The sequence below is a fragment of the Chelon labrosus genome, assembly GCF_963514085.1.
Source record: "Chelon labrosus genome assembly, chromosome: 2".
NCBI lineage: Eukaryota > Metazoa > Chordata > Actinopteri > Mugiliformes > Mugilidae > Chelon > Chelon labrosus.
This window is the reverse complement of record NC_140338.1, coordinates 7,692,745-7,718,886: the sequence shown is the minus strand read 5'-3', so window position 1 is coordinate 7,718,886 and position 26,142 is coordinate 7,692,745. Positions and strand designations below refer to the sequence as shown.

Here is a 26,142-nt window from a genome sequence, read left to right as displayed (position 1 = left end):
CTGACAAAATAACAAAGGTCTATGTGAACATGGCTTTTGACACATTTGCTCAATAATGTGACCATAACCATTTCTGGCTTTGTTAGATTTCACTGCCTTTTCCTAAAGGCCTGGTGCAATTCACTCATGTGAACAATGAACCCAGGTGCTCATTATCGGCAGCTGTGTTCATAGTGTTCAGACGTACGATGGCCTGTAACCCACTGCTTTTCAAAGAGCGTCTGTATCAGCTGGCAACACCCTCAGCCTGTGAGTTAGGCACTAAATACAGCTGGATGCTGAGTCTTCTGGAGTGTGACATCCCTCATACCAGCCGGAGGACTTCCACCTCAAAGGCTCTGTTTGTTCTCCCTCTGAGCAATCAGCAGACTGTGGAGGGAGGGTTAGAAAGCCACATGTCCTGCTGCTTCTGCTTTTTAATCAAATATTGATATCAGCGTGTCAGCATCATCCACTGCGAACGTGACAGGTTTTAGTCCCTGACAACAGGAGACTGCCTGGTGAAGCAGGGTTATGAAGTAGTCTCACAGTAAAACTCGGTGCAAAATCAAACTCTGAAGGTGATCTGAAGAAGTCCTAACTCTGCAGTCAGGGCTATAACTACCATGTAGGGGATTAAAGTTGTGCTCTAATCACTAATAAATAATTAAAAGCTAGGGCTCTGTATCTTGGCAACAAAGTCTGCCAGGTGGACGGGTGCAGTTAAAATGAAGTAAGACAGCTACAATGTATATACGACATTCCTAATCTCACAGATGATGCAAATAATTAGTATTAGACAGAAAATGAACACTTGTAGGAAACATGTTTGATGGTTGAAATTTTGAAGGATCACCACAGCCAGAGAACAGCCCCATTACAGGGCATTACTCAGGTGTGGTCATACTACTGTGAATAAATAAGGCTAACAAAGGCCTTTGTGGACTTGACTCCATTTCAAGAGTCACATCAAATAAAAGTTGCTTGTCAAGACTTTCTGTGTTTGTTTAAAAAAAAAAATAAAAAAAAAACACAGGAGAGAATAGGCTGATATTTTCTTATAGTGAGCAAAGCGTGGGATCAAAAATCTATTGAAGACAGCAGAGCCCATTTCATTATATGAGAATACAAATGCAAGAACACCGCAATTGGTTGTGAATACCGACAGGACAAACTGAACACTTTAAACTGGAACGCTACAACAAAAGCCTGGAGCAAAACAGCACAACTTCTGTCTGAAGGCCGAAACGCTCAAAAAGCCTAAGCACAAGACAAAATGAAAAAACAAATTCAGCCAGTTCTCAGCATGAATCTCATTTTCCTAAAAGTCTGAGTGCATACCCGCATACACACACGTACCTCCGAATGGACAATGCGAAATATTCAGCCAAAGAGCCTTCTCAGATGACACTGGAGATACGGGGCTTTGATTCGAGTCCAGGCAAAATGAAACATTAGTCTTAGCTACAGGTGCCTCGTCTACGACCACCAGGCTTCGCTCAGATAAAATTCCAGAGTGACAGACGGAAATCTGGAGTTGGAGGCAGACCATCAGACTGAACTCGAGGCAAGCTTTGGTAGAGGTCTATAGTGTGTGCCGTGTGTACAGATACAGTTCTCTGAGGCGAGAGATAATCTACACAAAGCGTCAGAGAGAAGGTGTTCGTGTCGACCGAAACATTTATTGCCGCCAAATGTTTTATGACCAAAAGGAACACATTAACGCTTGCTTGGCCCAAACCAAACAGAAATGAATTCAAGGTTAGAGATTATTGCTGCTTAGCGTTTTATGACTTCCTGTTTTTGCATCTTGTATCTGTTGAATATCACACATCAGCAACCACAGTGAGCAGTAAGAAAAAAAAAGTATTAGCAAAACCACACTGAGGTTTTTAAAGATCGACAGAGGTCATTTATATTCATCTCTACCTTTAAAGTCACTAGTACCATAAGGGTTTCTAACATACAAGCTGAGTAAGACATCATTAAATAAGCTCACCTCCTCCACCACAGCCACACAAAATGGGTTTAAATGACACAATCTTTATGTATTTACCTCTCACATTTTCTTCAGCTCGTTGCTTTTACTCTCCGGTTCTAATATGGAGTGATACATCCACAGCCGGTCACGCGCTCAAGCTCAGGGCAAAGCACGACATTTCTGTTGTGCCCTCTCTCTCTCTCTCTCTCGGCTTCACTGTTGGTTCCGGTCGACGGAGATGCGCCACACCATTTAAGATAAGAAAAATCAGTCAGTGGCGAGCTAAACAAACAAGTCAACCCACTGTCTCTTTGGAAACAAACTACGGCGGGTAATACACTTAAGCGGCAACACACTCTTAAAGCAGCAGGTCTGTTGTGTAGCTGTTAACCTTTCAGCTCTACCCTTAATAAATACTCATCATGATAATAATAAAAATGAGATGACATACACTTTCTTCTTCCTTGTTCAGTTTCAAACGCTCCTGCTGACTTCATAGGCGCAACAAAATCAGGAATGCAGCTACTGCTCTCGCACAACGTTTAATAATGCTTGGTGTCGCATGTGGCCGAGCCGGTGAGCTTCAGGTTACAGGATGTTTGGTTATTTAAACATTCAAAAACGCTTCGGCTGAATTAAACTGAGCCAGGGCAGCATAGGAGCTCTTGAGCATAGAGCATGATACTCTTGTCAGTGTGGACTGTGACGGCTCAGGTAATTCCCACATTGCCATCTGATGGACTGACATGACCACAATACATATGCAAAAATGGAAAGAAACCACACGAGGGTAAAAAACAGAGAGGCTATTTCAGATACATCAACGTACCGAACCTAATTTTATTATTCAAATTTACAGCGGTGGAAAGTTTAGTTTTATTTTTTCAGCTTTTCATTTTCAGATGAATTTTGGTGTAAGGTGTGATGTTTGTGTGCTTTCTGCTGGGAAACTTCTGGACCCGCCATTCATTCATGTGGATGTTACTTAGACATGTAGCACCCACCTAGACCAGACCAGGCACCCCCACCCCTTAGCAATGACACTCCTTGACGACAGCAGCCATCCCCAGCAGGATGCAGCCTGACACAGGCACACACACACAAAAACGGTTAATGAACAACCCAAAAAAATCATAAACAGAACAAGGTGTTGACCTGGCCTCCAAATTATCTAGATCTCAAACTGAATAAGTATCTGTGGGATGATCCACAGGACCCAAAGGCACCCACACCACACATCACACCTATTCAGTGACTCCTTTAGTAAACCTGGACCGTGTGGAAATACCCATTGATTCACTCTCATGGCATCTTGATAAGGTAGGCAAACAAAAAAAGGTGTGCTAATAACGTTGCTGCATACTTTGCTGTGATAACACATTGATCCCCCCCCCCCCCCAAAAAAAAAGACCCTGCATATCCTGTTTCTGTCTTAAGAGTTGTGACACATGCCATGTCAAGTTTTCTTTATTAGTTGTGGTAGGGAAAGTTTACCAAGGTGTGTGCTTTGCAGCTGTTAAATCAATGCTTTCATTATCTTATCACATGCAAGATACAGCCTTATCATGCATTCCTTGGAAGTCAGAGCCAGAGGAAGCAGTTTGATTTTAATAAATAAAAAAACGCTGACTTGTGGTTATGAACGTCACCTGGGATCAAATGCTATCAAATTATTCTTTAATTGCCTGGACGAGACGAGAGTCCAGGTAAATCACTTTTTCAAGGACAAGTACAGCTTCTGTATTTTCTGAATTGCTCGCAGTTTAACAAAAAACAGCCACTTGCAAAACAAAAAAAAACCTCAAGCGGCCTTCGAGCAGTAACTCAATGCTGCTGTTGCTGGGTTAAAGCATAGACTGTAAATAAAGGCGGACGTAGGAATAGCTCTTCAAAAGTACAGCCAAAGCAAGTACAGCTCCCCCCGGTTAATGGCTGCAATACAGGCTATAAGCTCCGCCCCTCCATGTTAATGGGTGGGACTTAGGCCAAACTAAAACACTAAAATACACTTCAAGTAAATGTTTTTTAAAGGATGGTTTATGTCTTTTTAGGTAGTTAATATAATACTGATGCATGGTCAAGTGTCCTTTTTCGTTTTAGTTTAGTTATTTGATGCTATAGAAACAGGATGTGACATAATCGCGACTACAAGTTGCCAACAGGTCCGTGAAGCGGCCCCGTATGACCGTGAGACCGTGAGAGTTGGAGGTGGAGGAGGTAGAGCAGAGCGCAGTGTTAATTCAATGAAAACGTGAGTCAGTCTGGAAGAAGTGTGGGCGGGTCATTGATATCACAGCTCCACGTGACTCCACTCTCAGATCACACTGTGCAAACTCTGGCTCCAAACTGGCAAGACGGCGACCCATGTAACCCTGGAAAAATGGTATCAGTTTGGCCAGTGCAAGGAAATGGGGACGCACTGTGCATATTTATATACAGTCTATGCCATAGGTTGTATATAGATATAACATAGACTCTGTGGTTTAAAGGGGTACGCATATCAAGTTGGACATGGTTATTTTTTTAAATTCCAAGATGGTGCAATTAAAATCCCACCACTTTGCGTAGCATTCACAGGACCCTTTATATTGCTATTCTAACCTCACATTGTCCCTGAACATAACTTCAACGGCAGGATTTGCTCTCAGCAAAAGATCAGATCAGTCAAAATTGTTTTCTAGGAAAACGGTGTGGCTATATTTGTCTCATTTCCAGTCAATCTTGATTATCTTGTTCATCGGTGGCGCAGTTTGTTACCAGGCAGTGTGGTAATGTAGGTACACTCTGACAAGTCAGCACAGTCACTTCTGCAATTCCAAAAACACCACGCCAAGGGCACCAATGGACAAACGAGCACTTTTAAATGTTCAAAATTGAACAAAGACGCAATGAGGCTGGAGCTAAATCAACATCACTCCAAACAAGTAACCAAACATCAAATCAAGCGGACTTTAATAGCATGAAGGGAGCAGATAACATTATATGACCGCACCTAGACAAGTGCACACTTCCTCAAGAACAAGCAGAGGGTGCAGCTCATTTCATCTTGGCCTGTATACTTCTCATTTTCTACAAGACACAATAAAGTTAATTGAAGCTACTTTTAAAGGATTAGGTCATAGCCTAAGAAGAAAGAAAGCACCGGTTTCTACAAAATTGGGCAGTTAGCTACATTCCTGTGTCTGATTTGATACTCAGCAACTCTCTGTTACAGTTCAGCTCCAAGTGCTGATTTTAGGGTTTAAGTGCAACATAATTTGTCTCCCATTTAATACTCTATCGTGGGTTCTAATCACTTTCCTCATTAAACCAATTAGTTTCACAACAGTGTGAAGTTAATTTAGGGAATGAAATAATATCCTGACTGCCAAGAAGGGAGAGGGCTGTGGTAAAACAAAAATGTCTAAGGCTGATAAAAAACTATGACTAATACACCAATCAGGCATAACATTATGACCACCTTCCTAATATTGTGTAGGTGTCCCTTGTGCCTCCAAAACAGTTGAGAGAATGGACATGGATCTGTGGATCATCCCACAGATACTTGATCAGTTTGGGATCTAGTGAATTTGGAGGCCAGGTCAACACCTTGAGCAACACCTTCATGTTTTTTGAGTTGTTCCTAAAACGTGTGCCTGTGTCAGGCTGCATCCTGCTGGGGATGTCTGCTGCCATCAAGGAGTGTCATTGCTATGGGGTGGGGGGTGTCTGTTCTGGTCTAGGTGGGTGCTACATGTCTAAGTAACATCCACATGAATGAATGCCAGGTCCAAAAGTTTCCCAGCAGAGCACAATTGTCACAAGACGGTCAACGTCATTTACTTCTCCTGTCAGAGGTTTTAATGTTGTGGCTGATCAGTGGACATTTGGGGCTATTTTTGTCACAGTGGGCTCAGTTCCTAAAAGCATGTGGACCTTTTCCAGAATTAAAAAACATCCCTTCCTCTTTCCTGAAAGTAATTTTTGCAAAAACTTGTAGGTGTGGGTGAAATACCAGGCAGAGTTTGAGACAAAAAAAAAACTATACATCATCCTGACAGTCGACAGTGTAAGAAAAAAACTTTTAAATTTTCCTGTTAGCGAGTGAGCTGGAACTTCTGATTATTGATTCTGGAGTCGTGGTGGCACACAGTAAAACCTGATGGATGGTTCCATTTGCTCCAGCCATCACTCAGCTTCTCCTGCTGAGCCCATGTGGCTGAGGATCATGTTTTACACTTAACTGCGTTATGAAGCTGCTCGAGCCTTTGTGCTCACTCTCCATCCACGCCATGCTGCTCAAGTGTCGGAGAGGTCTTCCTCCATTCCTCTTGTCGTGTTGAAAGCCAACCATGCTTCATAGTCAGGGATTCAACAATGTGCTCTGGTACACTTAATACTCTTGAGTGTGGTATAGCTTGTCTAGGATTACATTTCAACGTGGCCCCTCTTAGCCAAGAGAGGCTAGAGAGTCAATGAAGAGAGGGAGCGGCGTTCAGGGAATCAGAGACATCAAACTGTATTCTCTGACCGAACCTTGCGATTGCCGGATATTGTGCGAACGCTCGTTTCGTCGTGTCAGCTGCGGCATCTCTGCTCTGCTTGTGTAGCTCAGCCCCACCCTCAGCTGAACAGACACAGACCTGCAGCTTTTTATACATCCACAGCAGACAGAGAGAGTCTGTAGGGTCTGTAACCTGATTGCTATGATTCTGCTCTCACACTGTGCTGAGTTACTGGCCGTCAGCTGCACAACCACTGCCCAAAAGGTTGCAGCCTAGAAACATCCACAGCTAAATAAGAAAAAAATGCAAGAGCAGGGTGGAGTTTCTGCAGATAAATACGCTGTAGCATGCTTCTGAAGTCTATATTTTCTTGTTTCTTTGGAACTGATTCTCGATCAGTTTGGGATCTAGTGAATTTCGACGCCAGGTCAACACTTTGTGCTGTTTTTTTTGTTCCTAAAACCTTTTTGTGTGTGTGTCTGTGTCAGGCTGCTGCCATCAAGGAGTGTCATTGCTATGGGGTGGGGGTGCCTGGTCTGGTCTAGGTGAGTGCTACATGTCTAGGTAACATCCACATGAATGAATGCCAGGTCCAAAAGTTTCCCAGCAGAACACTGAATTGTCACAAGATGGTCAATTTACTTCTCCTGTCAGTGGTTTTAATATTTTGGCAGATTCCTCAGTTTGAAAATTTTTCATGAATTTTTTTTGTAAAAGCAGCAAATGTCAAGTGTGTCGAGAGCATATTTGTGTGAAGAAAAGCCAAGAGAACAAAAGGTGGAGATATATTTCATTACAAATAAAAAAGAAAAGAAAATGTACTTTCAATCACTCATTCCATTTTAAGGACTTGCAGCTTGTAATCATTCACCAAATTTCAGGTCTTGCGCTTACATATGACAATAATTTCTACAATGTGCATTACATATATTCACACAAATCCCTTTGTATATTACAGAAGGACAAACACGAGTTTAAAGCCCCTTTCACACATGCACCGCATCCCTGAAAGATTCTACACATTAGCTGGACGCGAATGTTCAAATCAGTCCGACCGGACATTAAACAGACTTTATCTCGCCAGCTTGCTCGTTCAAAGTGCGTGTAATGACCATCTATAACCCCCACGTTTGAAACTGAACAGATGGTTGTCCAGAGAGTTTATGTGTGTGTGTGTGTGTTTCATGTCACCCCTCCTCGCCCTAAACTAAACGGAATATTTCCAGCCGTGAGAATAAGTCTGACACAGAAAATCTCCCGTTGTCTGCTCCATTTGCGAACAGTGTTTGAAGTTCATGTGTGAAAAACCGCTAAAGGTGTGTAGTGACACCGTTTTTCTCACAGCTTCACCTCACATTTGATAGCGGGAGGATGAAAAAAAGCCGTCCACTCTGCGGCCCCATGCACCTTTAGGTCAATCGTACATTTTATGATACATTAAAAGCATTTTATCTGTGAGAACCACATCTTAAAATCTCTGCCTCTTCCTGATCCACGTGCCTCGTTGCTGTCAGAATATCCAACCCCCTCCCGACCTCCCCCCCTCCCCAAAGTCATCCTCCTCACTGGGGACCCAGGCCTCCTTGGGTGCTCTGGCTGTCGCTGTGGTCGCCTCCCCACAGGCGGTAAAACTGAGTGAAGTCCACGTACGGCGGGACTCGGCCCGTCTCATCGGGCTGCGCCGCTTGGCTCCCTCTCTGACGGAACAGGCTTCCGTCTCCGGAGCTGGAGCTGGAGCTCTGGGTCTGGGTGTTGGTGGACTGGAGGGTGGCCGTGGGGCTCTGGCTGCTGGGGAGAGTAGACGAGTAGGAGGAGGAGGAGGAGGGGGAGAGGGGCGGGTGTTTTGGGAGGGTGGAGGAAAAGGAGGAGGCAGGTATGAGGGTCGGGACGGAGGAGGAGGACGGGAAGGGGTTCGTGTCGCGGGTGGAGAGACAAAGGAGGGAGGTGGAGAGAGGGAGAGGACGGGGAGGAGGAGTGGTGGAAAGAGAAAACAAGGAAGTGGAGAGGGAGAGGGGAGGAAGAGGAGACAGGGGGTAAACAGGGGAAAAGGGGAGTTCAATTATGGGCTGCAGGATGTCGACGGAAGCTTGGCAGGCAGAGGGGTGAAACGTGCTAGAGGAGTGGAAGAAGGCGAGGCAAGGACAGAGTGTAGGACACGGGACGGATATTGGCCCACGAAGAAGAGAAATATAGACGTGAGTCAGACAGTGAGTGACGGGAACAAAGTGGAACGCATAAAGGAAGAAGAGATGGAGAGGCGATCCTTGAGCATGACTGAGCAAAAGGGAGGAACGGGTGAAAGGAAACGTTCTCATGCAGAAAGCAGAAATAAAAAAAAAAAAAGTAGAACACAGAGTGCTATTCATGTTCAGTCGTACTATATTACAGCTTGTTTCGAGCAAAGGAACCTGACAAGGCCGAGGCACATTCCAGGTACGCCGCCTTATGACTGACTCAAAGGCTACGTTGGTGCAGCAGAAGGACAGAAGTTGGAAAAAAAGGTGTTTTTTTATTTAATTCGAGACAAAGTGAGATCATTTGCAAGTGGTGCACCTGCCGATAAAATAAATGCAAAGTGCAAATTCCTGACAGGTGTGACGAGGGACTTCTACTACTATGACGCTCCAGTAGGGATGTCCCGATCTGCATCAGTGTATCAGGAGATCGGGGGGCTGATCAAGGCCATTTTAAACTTAAAGATTACTTCTCGTTTTGTTTTAGTGGCGGTTGACTAAGCTGCCCAAAAATCAAAGAAAAAGTACCTATAATTTGTGAACTATGCAATGTGGATGTTTCTTGAGGTGGTAGTATGAGATCGTCACTGAATACCACCAACTCGTTACTACCAACAAACGCTGCGTTTTAAAGAAGAGAAAAGTTTCCTCCAGACAGAGGGTTATGGAGTGTACGGTTTTCGATGACCAGCACATTTCTGGGATAGGGAATATTGTTTTTTTTTACCGTCTGTTGGAGCTTCTGGAGCCAAGATACGACCTACCCTCTGGACGCTATGAAACCTAGCAGAATACAAGATACAAGACCAATCTCCAGATCTCCAGGAGAGGAAACTTTGTTTATTTACGGTCAGATCGGATCTCAGATTGGATTGCAAAAGAAAAAAAAAATACTTGATTGGGATGTCGTTGAGTATTCCAAACTGTGCGATGAGCCTTTAATTGCACGAATGCGATCCAATACTATCTGGGATTGTATTTAATTCTGTCACCAGTACCCTGCCAAGTCTCTAAAACCTGATCCCACGCTGAGCCGGGCTCTAACGTTTAAGCTACCACTTGTGGAATGATTAATTTCCTGGAAAATGCCTTAAAATATATTCCTTTAGAAGCTGATGCAAAGGGCAGTCCTGACTTAATCCCACGCACAAACTCACTGTCCAGGTCACAAGTGAAAACGAATGCATTCAAACATTCTAATAAAGCAACAGTCCTGCACAAAACCCCTCTTCATGACCGGTCTAATGTTCAGTTTGTGTTGAAACTGGGTCAGAAAGGTGGCAAATCAACTGTATGATTATTTTTATTTTTTTGGAAGGTGTGGGTTTATGGAGTTGTTAAACTGGAATTAAAAGCGTTTCTGTTATTGTTATTTTCATTCTAGCCCCCCGCTGAGAGACAAACGTGTGTCGGTACAACACAATACAATCAATATTACTACAAACCAAAGCCTCCAAAATGAAAACACGGCTCTCTCAGTTATTTGAAACAAATGCCGAATGTCATAACCTCTGTGAAGCTAAGATTTAGAGCTGGACTGTCATATTAGAATGGATTCGTTTTCACCTGTGTACCTAATGAAGTGGCAAGTGAGTGTCTATACATATTACACAACAGAGTATACTCTATACTTTTTCAGCTGTAGTTGATCAGTCTTTCCTTTGTAGTCTCAGAAAGGAACCACTGCATGATACAAAGTAAAATAAAAAAACAGAACTATGGGGAAGTGAAAACTACGCTCACATATAAATAAGCACAACGGTCCAAGGACACAGGGGAGCGAAAATCAAGCTTACCCAAAATAAATATAGCGAGGGAGGGACGTAGGAGTATAAAATCTCGCTTATTTAAATTACACCAAAAATAAACACAACAGCAGGGAGGAGTGTCGAGCTCAACCAGAGTACCCACCCTGCGGGGGTCAGTGGGCGGGAGGGAGATAGAGAGAGAAAATAAAAGTTTAAAATAAAAAAAACAAAACAAAAACAGCAGGGGGTTAAAAAAAAAAAAGCAAAAAAAAAAAAAAAAATTAAATGAATTCAAAAGCAAGCACAGCGGGAGAGAAGCCAAGGCTGAGCGGGGACAAGACACGACGCAAAGCTCACCCTGGTGTGGGGGTGCCTTCCTCCAGGGTGGACGCGGTGTTGGTGCCGTTTGTGAGGGTACCCGGCGAGGGCATGACCAGAGAGAGGGTGACACTTGTCTTACTCGTGCTCTGGCTGTTAGAGTAGGGCACTGACACGGGATAGATGCGACCGCCTGAAAGAAAAAGAGATAAAAAGGTTTTAAAAATATATATATATTCTTATAACTATTAAATCCTGTTAATATCTTGAGCAAAAGTTTCAACTAAGCAGAGTTAAAGGCTGCATGTCAGTTGTTTTGGACATGTCTGAGGTAACTTTTTACAAATACTATGATCAAGAAAATACAGAGAAACTAATGTGAAAGCGAGGCATAAAATAAGCGTCCTGGGGACATGATGTAAAGTTTTCTGCATGGACCACAGAAGCTTTCATTCAGCTCAGATAAACCGATCTCTTTTGAAATCTGAATCTGCAGTGCAGGACTGGCTTTAAACTATGTCTAAGAAATCAATCATAAAAATGTAGTATATTTAAAATCCAACATAATTTATTATTATTTGTTCAAGATGGTTCTAATTAAGAATATTGTTCTCATCATAAATTGATTGTTGTTGCTTTGCTACTACTGCTGCTAATTTTTATATAATGTCTTATATATTTCACTATATACTTTTACACTATATCTGTATAAATATATTAAAACATACATTCATATGCATATTATTGCAACATATATATGTATATATACCTACGTATATTATTATTTTTCTATATATACTTTGTATTTTGTATAAATACTATTTTTATACATTGCACCTTACTTTTATTTTATTATTTTTTTGACCCTTTTTGCTGACTGTAATTCCTCCTGTCAATTTCCCACGGGATGAATAAAGTGTCTTTGTAATCTAATTATGATTCAGTGTGTATTTTACACACACACACACCAGCTGTGTGTACAGAACATTTCACAAAACCTTTCTTCATGAGCCATTTAATCCAAACACTCAAGGTCCTGACTCAGAATTGTAAAGCTGCTAAGCACGTTAGCTTTTCCTAGTTTTAAAGAATAAAAAATAAATAATAATAAATTAAAAAGAACAAGTAAATCTTTGATGAGGGGTTATAAATTGACTTTGCTTTAAAGGACTGCAGCGGTTGGGCGACCACTAGTGGCAGCCTTTTACATAGATCTGTATGAATAAAACATCCGTCCATCTGAGATTAAATTATAAACAGTTTAAGAGAGGAACACTGTGTTGGTGCGTATAGAGAGGCCTGTGTCCTAGACAGGCTTCCCGCGACATGAGAATCAAATCCCAGAATGCCGTTTCCTACCCTGCGTGGGCGTGAGCGCTGCGTCGGCCAGCGGGTAATTGAGCGTGCGGATGAGCAGGGTCATGTCCTCGTGCCGGGAACAGTAGGTCGCCCTCTGACGGCCGGACACGAAGACGTCGTGGTGAAGCCGCCTGATCCGGTCCACCACTGACTGAGCCACGGCCTCCAGGTTGTTTTGCTGGGCGAGCTCTGCAGCTACCATGGCAACGATATCCTAGGGCGGACAGCAGAAGAGACTTGAGTTTAAAGCTGTCCACTTGGGATCTGATTACTCCTGGCCGGTTTTAATGAAAGGAGAATGGAGGAAGAAGGAGCTGAAAACATGGCGTGGGAAGGACGGAAAGATTGAAGGGTAAAGATTAAGATTAGAGAATTGTCTGAAAAATAAGTATTAGACTAACTAATGGAAGGAAGGTGCTTGAAAAGGGGTTACTGCATGAATCCACTAACCTGATTGGCCTGTTCGGGCCCGTGGGCGGACTCCAGGGCATTTATTAGTCCTTCTGACATTAGCAACAAGAAGCCTGTCACACCATCCAAAGACTGGCTGCCATGAATCTCTGGCTCTGCGATTATTGGCCTTGTCTTGGCCGCACTGATGGAGGAAGATGAGAAAGATTTATCAGCAGCTGAACTATTATTAATAAAAAGAGACATTATAAAAACAAAAATCCAGACAAGCTAGGACACGGACAGAAGTGCAAGACTATGTGGAAGGAGTAAGAGGGAAGACCTGAGAAAAAAATAAATAAATAAATAAATAAAATAGAGACCTGAATAAGCTGAGCTAGTCTCATTGATCCAAGGAATCACTTAAACTTTGTCCACCATCAAATTTCCTGCACTCTCCTCGGCAATAAGGTGGAAATTTTATAAAGATTCTATTATGCCTTTTACCGAGGAGCATAACTGCGGTGAAACGTAGATGTCCAAGTCTGATTCGCTCGGTCTGGACAGCGGACAAGAGCAGGAAATGAGAAGTGTGAGAGGGAGAGGGCGGGAGAGGGCGAGAGGGAGCTTGGTTGATGGAATTTCAAGAGGCTCAGCTGTGGGAAAAGAGCAGCTAGAACAGGAGTCAGATCTGATAACAAAGGCCATAATGTGGAGACAGAGGCGCCGTTGTCCAGGTACAGCTGAGCACACACACATACCAGGGGACATGACATTAAAATGTTTAATCAGCTGGCCCAGTTCTTTGTTAAACAAAAAGGTTGATAACACTCAAGTGGGACAGTCGAAGCCAGATCCAGCACGTAGAAGGAATAGACTTCTGGTTTAGACTTCTGCGTCAGTTTGAAGCCCTAGCCCTGACGTGCACCTCCCCAGAAATGCAACTACGCGCCGCGGCTACGCAGACCACAAGAGCTGTGATTGGTCCGCTCGGTAGTAGTGTGTTTCCTCTTTAGCATTTCACGCTGCTTCTCTAGTCGCAATTTTCAAATGGATTGTTTTGGATCAATAAAGACGGAACACAACGGAGGTTTGGAGATGCAAACATTTGTATGCTTCGTCTTCAGCGAAATGTCGGCAAAAGTTTCAGTCGCCATTGTTGAAAGTGAAGCAGGAAGTAGAAACAAACATTAACCGAGCCAAACTGACGAGCGCACAAGTACGAATGGCTCGCACAGGCGTAGGATACATACGTAGGGTACGGCATCTATGTCCTGCAGTACTGTAAAAGTGCCTTTAAAGAGTTAAAAAGTTGCATGCCAGTTACTAACTAAATTTCGTTAGTTGTCCCCATCTATGTGTAGATTTCACTAAGTTTCACCCAGAGGTTGCGCTAGACTTTTACGTTGTCTGTCATTTTGACTGACAGGGCCATAAAAATCCTGTCATAATCCATTTTTACCCGTCACTTTAAAATGATAATCATTTTCATTTAATATTCAATAGCGGTGGAAAAAAAGATTCTAACCAACTTCCATTTCTCGCATGGTGCATTCACTGACATCAAGGACAAAAAACAAGCTCGACAACCACTAGTCGACTAGTCTGTACAACGCTTAGTAGGTCTACCTTGTGCCTCAGAAAACAGTTGTGACTCATCAGAGAATGGACATGGACATATAACCGCGGTTATATGAGCCGGGGTGTGAATTGCAATCTGTCAAAATGACAGATGGCCTTCAGATTTTTCCGTCACCGTTTTAAAAAAAACGGTCAATGACGGAAAATATTCGGTTAACGCGACCCCTGGTTTCACCTGAGCAGGTCGATTTCATTGTAGTTGAATTTGACGCGGTAGTCCCCGAGCCTCCTGGTGCTGCTCTGCCCCGCTATCTGCCCCGCCTGCCTCACCCGGGCTGAATCCACACCTGGAGGGGACACAGAGGAGCACAAAAGTGAGGTTTAGTAGAAGAAGAAGGAAGGATAAGGCATTAAGACAAGATCAATTAAGCAGAGGCAGGAGGTGTGGTTGGGAGGAGGAGGTGGAGGAGAGACGCATGTGTGTGAGGGGAGAGGTCACCTTGGCTAAGGTTAATGGAATGACATGTCATTTCTTTTAAATCATTTTAGAGAATCACTCTGAACAACTGAATAATTATGTGACTCCCTAGTGGAGACAGAGAAAACAAGTGAGAGAATAAAAAGAGAGAGAGAGAGCTCCTCTAATAGTGTGGTATTAAATTCTGAGAAACAATGCAGCTAATTCCCCCATTAAATCCATTACAGGTGCCAGGCTAATGTTTTTTTTTTTCCTCCAACAAAGCTAATCGCAATGTATGCATTCTGTGTTGCATACGCAACCCTCATTACTGGACCATTAGCTCGGCTGTCCACCACGGATGGATGACTCCAAGTCTGTCTCTGTGGCAGGCAGTCTCCACTAATGGCCGTGTCTGTGGCGGGCTATATATCCTGCTGTATCTCCCCGAGTGGAATTAAAACCCATCATTCCCTCGGCCCGACATAAAACGATGATGTCATTTTTCGGAGTCGTCTATCGAGTGTCTATTTGCCACGCAATGAATGGTGTAGTATATTACACCGATCAGGCTTAACATTGTGAGTAATATAGGCCTTAGGGGTTGAACGCTCCTAGTTTTTACAGTCGACCTATATGTGGTGAAAGTCGAGTCGACGTCGTAACATATATAAACACAGGAGAAAGTAATCTATATTCCTGACCTGAATACATATTGTGGAGTCTCACGCAAAGGAAGCTATGGAGGCCTTTCTTTCTGCAAAGTAACTGATACCTGAACACGGGCTATTGTCGGATGTAACCTACGTCAACGCCATAAACGGCATCAGCCTGACACTTCTAATATGCAGCTTTCACTCAGGAAACTCTCAACTCTAACTAACCTCCATCTCTCGCATGGTGCATTCACTGACATCAAGGACAAAAAACAAGCTCGACAACCACTAGTCGACTAGTCTGTACAACCTCTAGTAGGTCTCCCTTGTGCCTCAAATAACACTTGTGACTCATCAGAGAATGGACATGGGCCTTTTGAGGGTGTCCTGTGGTGTCTGGCAACAGAATGTTGTTAGTGGGGGCCTTTGGGTCCTATGGGTTGAATTCTAATGAATCTAGTGAATTTGGAGGCCAGGTCAACACCTTGTGCTGTTCTTCATGTTTTTTTTAGTTGTTCCTAAGTTGTTTTTGTGCCTGTGTCAGGCTGCATCCTGCTGGGGATGGCTGCTGCCATCAAGGAGTGTCATTGCTATGGGGTGGGGGTGCCTGGTCTGGTCTAGGTGGGTGCTACATGTCTAAGTAACATCCACATGAATCCCAGGTCCAAAAGTTTCCCAGCAGAACATTGAATTGTCACAAGATGGTCAATGTTATTTACTTCTCCTGTCAGTGGTTTTAATGTTATGCCTGATCTTTAGAAATAATATTATTCTTCCGTATCTGTTTCTCTGGGATGAAGCTACTGCACACTGAATTTCTGTTGGGATAAATAAAGTACCTACCTACCTACCTACCTACCTACCTACCTACATCAGCTTACTTCATTTAACCTGCTTGGATGTTTTATGTCAGGTGCCACTGAGTGCTTTGAAAGGCCACAAATAAAATGTATTATCATCATTACATTTCTGAATTTGCGCATCTCACCCAGTGCGGCCAGTCTCTGCAATTCATCCTCGTTGTCGGTGCTGTGCGGTCGACCGATCTGAAGAACCTGGTTCTGGCCGTCGCTGCTGGACTTGCACAGCAGGACTCTGTTGGTACCTAGAAGAGCAGACACACACACATTAATGATGCAGACAGAAATCCACCGATGACGCTCTGAAGGAAATCCGAGGTCCAAAACCCTCATCAATTTAAAATGCCTTTAAAATGCTAGATATCAATTATTGGCCAGTGACAAGCGCACGAAAGCTGAGCAGTTCAATGATTAATTCGCTTTTATATCAACACTTCTGCGCCACTGAGCTAAAGCTTCATGCGGTCCCAGACCAGCCCGTTGCCTGCCTGTCTGCAACTCTTACTCTCTGAAAATGCCTGGAGCCGTCTGCGCTGCTCGTCTACAGGCGAGGCCACATTGTCAGGGGCCCGTGTGTTAATCAGGCAGTGCTGACGTGACATTGTGGGGTTTAAAAGTGATGTGCAAGTCCTCAAACATCATCTACCTATATTTTAAGAGCCTAGTTTCATGTGCATGTGTGCAAAAGTAACTTCAGGCACACACACACACAACCAGCTCAAATTATGGGTCATATGACCTTTTGTGTCAGATATATTTCACATCAACACACACCTGGGAACACTTTATTGAGCCCACTTATTCTTATGTTTAAACCTCCAGTGGGATTCATGTTCTGTCAACTTTGAACTCTTTGACCCTCACACAAAGGGCCGGTGGGGAGAACAGCCCTCCTTTTCTACCTATTAGTATGACTACGCCCCCGTTTTCTGCCCCGTGCCGCGTCCTTGAGGACAAAAGAAAATGAAACCCAAACCGAGGGGTGAGGGGCCCTCGTCCTTGGTCTGACCCCACCAATCAAAGACAGACACATCTGTAATGCTGCAAAACATTATATTAGAATCAGATTCATACCCTTGATTATCGATCAAGTGGAGCAAAACTAACAATACCCAAAGTTTCCAGTTATATAATACGCAGCCGCGGGAATCTCTGGTATTAACTCGGATCATTCTTCAAGTGAAATCTGGAAGGAATGACGGTGACTCCTTAGAGCTGGTGTGTCTGTCTCCCACAGACTCATTTGAACTTCCTCACAGTCAAATAGCCTGCAGATAGCCTTTTTCTTTCTGCAGCTTAAGCTGTCTGGTGCCAATCTACAATCCGATCAGGCATAACATTATGACTATATCCTAACAGTGTGCAGGTCTCCCTTGTGCCTCCAAAACAGATGTGACTCATCAAAGAATGGACATGGTCCTTCTGAGGGTGTCCTGTGGTGTCTGGCAACAGGTTGTTTCTAGTGGGGGGCCTTTGGGTCCTATGGGTTGAGGGGAGTGGCCTCTGTGGATCATCCCACAGATACTTGATCAGTTTGGGATCTAGTGAATTTGGAGGTCAGGTCAACACCTTGTGCTGTTCTTTATGTTTTTTTGAGTTGTTCCTAAACCGTTTTTGTGTGTCTGCATCCTGCTGGGCTTACCTATAGGGTGGGGGTGCCTGGTCTGGTCTAGGTGGGTGCTACACGTCTAAGTAACATCCACACGAATGAATGCCGGGGCCAAAAGTTTCCCAGCAGAACACTGAATTGTCACAAGATGCTCAATGTTATTGACTTCTCCTGTCGGCGGTCATAATGTTGTGGCTGATCTGTGTACGTGCACACAGGACCAGCCTATCATGCGCCCGTCCCTAGTACAGCTGTTGTCTGCAGGAGCCTTCCTTCGGCTGCGGGGATTCAAAAACAACAGTCGACTCCGTACTATTGTTTTGAATTATGAAAGTAAATATCATTTCAGCGTCTGCCTGGAAACACAAACTGCGGGATGAAATGTCTCGTCCTCTGCAGAAAGACACTTTCTTCACACACGTCCGCAAACGGGGAATCCACTGTGACTGCGATTTATTTCCTTGTGTATGTCAGAGACAAAGCAAAATGCTGTTTGTTTCCATGTTTGTCGTGGGTTCCTCCTGATTGGCTGTAAAATAAACCGTCTAGGTATTTAAACGGGGATTAAGGTATTTTTGTTTTTTTTAAACGAGCTCGCAGCCAAGCCTCATCTTCTGCATCTGTTTTACAGCTGACGCAAACCAAAACCAAATGTTAAAGAACGTGATCAAACATGTCTGCTGTCTGGAAGCACTTAACGAAACTTAGGGAGATTTCTATTGAATGGTTTTCTAATGCTGGTCTAAGCAGATTTGTGATTTAGTATTTGTTGTTCCAGCGTGCTATACACCACAGAGCTATAAGGTCTTTTATTTAGTTGCAACCAAGTGTTTTTGTTATTAGAGCCAATATACTTGTAGTTTCTTTACTGTTATTTATGCTGCGCATCCAAAAAGGCACCGCTGTTGTAAAATAAAATTAAAACATTTAGGGGAACAGCTTAAAGGCTGGTGCTTCTTTTTTAATGCATTGCAGAGCTTTTCAGCTGTTAAGCATACAGACCGACGTTGGATTAAGTCGGAAGATTTTTTTTTTTGTATTTAACCCTTTAAAGGGCACTCATTGAAATTTTTTAGGGAAAATTTTTCAAAATTATTCTTTTTTTCATGGAGAAAATCAAGATTAGCGAAGTTAGCACATATGCTTCCTTGCGTTTTAAGTGGTAAATAAATGTTAACATGTATTTTTAGACCATTAGAACATAAGTGCTGATTCAGCCACTTGTCAACATGCACATTATCACATTAGTCCACATTAGGCCGCTTCTTCCTGGTACCCAATAAAGCAGTTATGCTCAGCGTTCATCTAGAGGTGAACCTTGCAGACCACATTTAACCTGAGAATGTTTCCCTGATCTTCTCTGATTGGCTGAGTGAAAACCACATGCTTCTAAACCTCAACTGAGACACACAGGGATGTAATTTAAAATGTGTGTTGCCAAATATGGTTCCTTGCACCATAAAGGGTTAATACAGGTGCAAAGTGCACATGACCTTGGAGAATATGATAAGAAAAGCCTTCATGAATCACCAGGGGATGAAATTTAAGTAATCCAAATAGCGTCTGACCGGACTCGACAGGTTTACTATCTCTAACATGCAAGCACGTCTCTGCAGAACAAGTAAATATAAATACAGATGATTGAACTTAAGATAAGAGGAGGAGGAGGAGGAGGAGGAGGAGGAGGGCAGGCCGATCTAGCAGTTGTGTGACCTCAACAAACTCTGTTACCCTTGCCTCCCTTTAGCAAAACGCACAACAAACAAAGCTGCTCCTTATACAGCCCTGCGCACTATTTTTACACCTGTAATTGCACAGCGTGTGTAATGTGCACGCTGCAGAAATAAACTGAACAAACAAGATAAAAAGCTTCGACGGGAACGTCCTCCCTGAAGAGATAAGGTTTTCAGAGTCTGGCAGCACCGTTCACAGGGCCACAGGTACCAGGCTGTGGCTAGCCGCACCAGTTTCGACTATTCTCCTTGTATTGGGAAATAAAGTCAAAAAGAACTTTCTCTGCCCACTATACGGCTTGCACAGTTATATACACTCACTTACCGGTACATTAGGTACACTAGTCTGAACTGAATGAGATGAAACTGAATTGAATTGAACAGTGGACATGAATGCATTCTAATAAAACAGTAAATGCACTACGGTGTTCGGCATTTGTTTCAAATAACTAAGATCTGTTGATGTGTTTTCATTTTTGAGGCTGTGGCTTCTACTTCTACTGACATTAAACTGTGCTGTGTTGAGCCAGAGTGTGTTTCTATTATTTTGTCAACCCCCGTATTAATCAGTGGGCTCGGCTTAATAACAGAAACACTTGTTATGTTTAACTCAGTCCAGTTTAAAAGCGCAAAACACAAACTACATCCTCCAAAGTGACTATACAGTTACCACCTTTCTAACACTATTTCAGTGCATTTGTTTTTACCAGTGTACCTAATGTTTTGGCTAGTGATTGTTTATAAATTACAGGAAACCCTGCACATCTTGTGCCTTCACATGAGTAAACCTTTATCATGTTTACTCATGTAAATGCACAAGCGCAGGCTAAAATGTGGCTTAATTATACACCAAAGTCAACATTTAACTTAAGCCTCATAAATATTGTGAGGTCTCTGAAGAACCAGACACAAATCTGAGTGAAGTCTGACATCTGGTGGCGTAAAGCAGACTCCACTGTTGGACAGCCATCAGTCTAATCGACGCATCCGCGGTAGAATTAAACCAAAAGATGCAAATCTCGGCGATATCTAAAATCTCAATTTGCGGACGCAGACAGCTCGTGTGTGGCCGTACCGACGTTGGCGATGTAGAGCTTGTTGTTGAGTATCACCGCCACCGCGGCCGTCGCGCCTCCCGACACCTCCTGCTCCAGCTCCCTCAGGCGCTCCTGCATCTTCTGAGTCTGAGGGGAATGCTGGTGGTACGGTAGATTCTGGCGAGGACAGGGAGGGACGTGACAAAGAAGGACATAAAACACGAAGAGAGGGAGGAGCAGAAGGTGAGAAGAAAGAAAAAAAAAAAGAGGCAAGTAAGTATGATTACTGCAACTATTATCGGCTAATAGCATCCTAAAAATGGTCCCGACCGGGAATAATAAATGAGGTGGACGGAGGCAAGAGCTGGATCCGGTGCAGGGACACTGAAACGGGCTTATGGCTAAATGGAACAGGCTGATGAGACCAATTAGAATATAACAAGCTGCGTCTCCGGTGACTGAGCATCAGTTCTCACTGTGGCCCAAATCCGGGGTTGCCGTGGAAACCAACAGAGAAGCCCTCCTCTCAATTTTTCAGCTTAATCCGCGCTATGTGTTTTGTGTACCTCGTTGTGCGGCGGGAGGTAGTTGGACAGGTGAGCCTTCTCAGCCAGATCGTCATCTATGGTTTCAAAGTAGCTCTTCTCCACCACGTCAAAGGCCTGAAACAACGAGGACACGCATCAGGATCAGTCGGTACGTTTGGAACATGTGCATCCCAGGTAAACTAGTGATGCGCCACAACTGCCTTTTTAAAGTTAAGCACAGTTTCAGATCTTGACACAAATATGTATGAGTGGCGCCTTCAAAGGCCACTGAATCTGACCAATCAGAGTTGGCTGGGCTTGTTTCCAGAGAGGGCGGCCTCACTTGCTCAATCTTTACAGAAAATGTATATACAAATAGGAATCTGCTAGAAATTTAATGGGAATTTTGAACGTTGAACATAATGTGTAATACAAACACACACACAAACAGGCATCCGGACACCGACCTGTGTGAGGATCTTGCGGACGTCGTTGTCTGTGTGATTTGAGTTCAGCTGCCCGAGCAGCAGTTCGGCCGTCAGACACTGGGAGGCGAAGTTGGCCACTCTGCTGCCGTCATATCCGTTAAAAACGCCGTACAGGAAACAGCCATCCTCCCCTCTGCTCGGTAAACAAAACACAGCAAACATCCAGAACTTTAAGAAAACAATCTGAACAGTAGAACATCCTTTAGCCTTGACTGTCAGAGATGTATTATGTTCCGTGAGAACTAGAACTATTTCTTGGGAAATTCGGGATTATGTGATGTGCATGTTTGATACGCCAGATAGAAACTAACAGCAGACAGACAATGTGATTACCAACCTTAAATGACCATAGAGGCTCATGAACACTTAACAAAGACGTAGTTTATGTAGTTGTAGTGTTCGTGATGAATCCTGCAGTGTTTCCCATGCAATGTTAACACAATGGCGGCCTGCCAGGGTCTAATTTACTCCGCCGTCGTCTCGTAACGAATCGGAAATGTTTTTGCAAGTTTCAAACACCGTTGTGCTTAAATTGTTAAATTATCGAGTAGCACGTGAAGCTATTTGTGTTGTTCACTAATAAAAATAGACGTTACTGCCACTTTTTAAAATCTGATGTTTGTGCTCTTCATTTTTAGACCATGGAGATTTACAATTATGTAAAAAGAGTTGGTCAAAGCCCAGAGGAAAAGACTCCAGCGTGAACTACATTCATTTTATAAGCACTAGCAACAAAGTTAGATTGAAAGTCAACTGTTTATTACGTTATTACGGTAATTTGAAGACGCGTTGATGCAAAACGCATGCTCTTATTTTATGTGCAGACATTTCATATACTGTATAAATCGTTTTTAATAGTTGGGATAGCATCATAATTAGGGTGCCAGGGTGTCACAGAATCTTGTGGGAAACACTGATACTGCACAGCAGGGCTGCACCATCTCATGCGGTAACATAACTAAAACTGCTGCCAATTAAACGGGATCTAGTGAATCATTTAGAAGTGAAGAAGCTACTTAGATGAGTGGTGGAGCGCCTGAAGTTGCGTTTGTCTTAGCATTGTTTTTTTGTTTTTTTTCCGGATACCATTGCATCTTGTTCTGTGTAACAGGTAGGACATCCATATACCTTATCCACAAACAGTGACCACCATCAGCCTCTGTTCTCATTTACCTGAACCGGAGGTGTCCATCCTCGTTGGGGTGGCTCTGAGTTCCTTTACCATCGGAGCTGTAAACACAGTTGGGCGCTGTGCCCACCCCGCACATCTGACACAGAGGCAGGTCATCCGTCCAGCTCTGATGCTGCTGAAGAAACGACGAACACGGGAAAAAATCTTAATGAACATCCTCTCTACTCTTTTTTTTAGTATTTATATTACTATTTTATTATTATTATCTCCTCGCAACTGGTGCTTTACAGGAGCAATTGCAGCAAAGCTATTTCCAAGAAGGATTAATGAAGTATTCTGATTACTTTACATTTACATATGATTACTAAATTAAAGTTTAAATAGGTCAATATGTATATAGAACAACAATATTTGTTTAAATCTGCAATAGATTCTACTTTACAGCTCAACTCATCACAAAATATGTATCGTGTGATAGTATTAACAGTGTTTACAGAAAAATAAATCAAATTTAAGAACCGTTGTCACAAATATGTTGCTATAAAATGATATAAAACACTAAAGAAATAAACTATTATCCTTGAACGCTCAACGTGATCTAAAAATATATTTATAACAAATATTATTGATCTAATATTAATGGAAAGGTTGATCCTAAAGCAGTTCTCACTGTGTTTACATATTTACAACACTGTAATATGTACTATACATATCAATATACATGTAAACAACACATTTAAATCATGTATAGCTTGGTATTAATGCAATATACACCTTTAAATGGTTATAAAACGTTGTAAATGTCTATATGAGCCACTTTCCTCGTGGTTTTGGGGTTTACACTGTCTTGCAGATGTTACTGCAGCTTGCACTTTATCATAAAGCTATGTAGTTGATCATCAAGTTAGCCAACTCTGAACTAAAGCTATCCGGAAGACACACCAGGAAATACAAAACTTAGCATCGGACACATTGCTGCTTCCTCCTATTTTCAGTGACAGCGTCCGCCTTTGGTAATTATAGTCACTTATTATTATTATTATTGGGGTTTTGTTGTTGTGGGACCTGGCTAGCTGTTAGCAAAGCACTTAATGAGCTCAATTAAACAAGCTAGCACCTAGCATCACTGAGCGACTCAAAACAACGCTGGGCAAAGTGGAACAAGAAACAGCGACTATCTGGAGGCGTAAATGAGGCCACGGCGGTCTTCAGGAGCAATGCAACGGTACTAATACATGTACGTGAGAGGAATAAACAGCTGGATTTTTCACTTACGCTCTGCATCAAATTCCTCCGCTGCGCCGCCATGTTGGACGGGAGTGGTAGCGTTCATGGTTCAGCGCAAATGTCGAAATTCCAAGCTTCGAGGGTATACGCGCTCTCGATATTCAATATGTGGTGAAATTAAATAATAATAATAATAATAATAATAATAATAATAAAACATCTTTAACCGTGATAATACAGCGTTTCAATTTCCACATTAAACGTAAAAGTGCATTCAGCTGTTATTTATATTTTGGGCAACTACATAATATATAATATAAATACAACGATAACAACTACATCAAAACAGTGAGATTATGTTTTGAAATCAGGTTTCGATTAGTTGTATTCTAAGTATATCTCCTCCTCCTCTCCTCATGTTTTGTTGAAAATCACTTGTTTGACGCATACATACGTATTTGTGCAACTCACTATATTTTACCACTGCACGTGAAAGCAACATCGATATAACGTTGTTAGGTTCATAATTTTTTTTAGACTTCATACCTTTTAAAATTTAAATGCCTCTCTCAGATGTTGATATTTAAACTGTTACCACTATAATTATTGGTTAAGTTCATTTTTTAATAATAATAAATGAACCAAACAAGCACAGCTGCTTCCGGTTTGTCGCTCTCCCCTTTTGTTTTTTAATTAAAATTTTTGTTGACAATACTGCCCCCGTATGGGTTTACTAGGAACTACAGGTGAGAGTGCACTGTTATTGATTTGGAGCCTATTTTTTCAATTCAATTTATCTTTAAATAAACTTTTATCTTGTCCTTTGAATTCAGACAATTGTATATAAGTCATCCACACTGATGTGAATTTCAAAGTGAGTAAAATAAAAAGAAAAACGTGTTATTAATTCACCAAATTAAACATTTTCATCTCAAAATCTACTGTTGCTGGCACCGATGACCAGAGCAGACCAACTTAAGTGAGTCTCAACTCAATCACCCTATAAACCTGTTCCTATAACTCAAGTCCTTCAACTTTGCAAAAAGAAATGAACGGTATCCAAAAACCAAAGACCCAGCGATTGATATCTTTATCAGTATTTCATTTTTATTGGTTAAAATCGAACACATCAAAAACATACATTTGTACACAACCTTGAATCTTACCTTGTCTTTTTTTTTTTTCTTTTTTTTTAAACGGGTATATCACAGCGCCACGTCACACATTTCTACGTCTACATGGATGTACAGTAGTATAAAGTATATATGTCCATATATACTTTGATCATTTGGTCACATTTTTTTTATATTTTTTTTCTGTTGCCACATTGTTTTTTTATAGTTAATATTGTTATACCAAAATAAAAACATCTCCTTACCGTGAAAGCAACATAAAGGATGAGGCACGGGTAACCCCACCATATAGTTATCACAATAACACTCAAAGGAACCATAGATCTGTCTGTCTTTTGTCTTTTCTAGCATAATGCCCTAAAATAAAGCAGAATCTTTTATTATTATTTTTTCCAAACACTGTAATATACTGAATTATAGATTTACATATATTTATAGAGAGATAGATATACTTTATTCTTTAAGAAAATGGAACAATGCATGTTCGTGGTTACCCAGGATGCTCACGGTTGCCTCGTGTGCAGATTGACTGGAGAGGAATAGGTGACGCAACGGGCAAATCCTTCAGTTTTCTGCAGATCTGCTGATAGGAAACAAACTTCCGTGTCGCCTGGAATGCTCTACGATGACAACTAATGCGTGGATTTGTTTAAAAGCGAGACACACTCCAACTAGCGGTACTTTTGCATCAAACACGCTGAATCAGCGGGGGGTGGTGATGTTGGGCTTAAGTCGTCCTGTGTTGGGATTTAACTTGGCAGTCAGCACTAAGGCAACGATTAATAAAAAAGAAAAAAGCTCTTTAGGAAAACGTTTCCAGACGAACACAAACGCACTCTTGTTGAGGGGATTAGTTGCCAGATGTGCCGCTGTTGCTTGTTCGTCTATGCCGATATCCTATAATGCACCACTAGGAGTTTTGTCAGCAGAAACTTGTATCTTTTTCAAAAATCGATATGCTGTGAACGTGTCTCTGTCTGTGTGTGTGTGTGTGTGTGTGTGTGTGTTCTTGAAGATGTTCCGGCTAACACTGATCGAAGTCGGTTCGCTGACTGACAGCAGACCTCAGAAGATGAAGGCAGTTTGCTCACCAGCATTGATCTGCGGCAGAGTGACCATTTAACTCCTTGACCTGCTCGTTATTTCCCAGACCCCCCTCTCCCACACTCTCCCTCCCCCTCCCTCCGCTCCCTCCCCCCTGCCCTCCCC

General features: G+C 42.5%; 1 protein-coding gene across 4 annotated transcripts; it reads right to left on the bottom strand.

The window, feature by feature from the left end:
- Positions 1-6,519: 6,519 nt before the first annotated feature.
- tab1 (TGF-beta activated kinase 1/MAP3K7 binding protein 1) lies at positions 6,520-23,901 on the bottom strand (the record flags this gene model as incomplete). Of its 4 annotated transcripts, none has more annotated exons than XM_084559049.1 (11): positions 6,520-8,232; positions 10,784-10,937; positions 12,104-12,317; positions 12,554-12,698; positions 14,310-14,421; positions 16,176-16,292; positions 20,465-20,603; positions 20,993-21,088; positions 21,421-21,574; positions 22,615-22,748; positions 23,849-23,901. In XM_084559049.1, the coding sequence occupies 11 exons, from the start codon at positions 23,879-23,881 to the stop codon at positions 8,007-8,009; spliced, it is 1,524 nt and encodes a 507-aa protein (XP_084415175.1). In that variant the 3' UTR covers positions 6,520-8,006. The 4 variants fall into 4 exon arrangements, with proteins under 4 accessions (XP_084415175.1, XP_084415176.1, XP_084415178.1 ...); XM_084559050.1 differs by having other exon boundaries at positions 6,520-8,229; XM_084559052.1 differs by having other exon boundaries at positions 22,615-22,745; positions 23,849-23,884.
- Between the last annotated feature and the right edge of the window lie 2,241 nt (positions 23,902-26,142).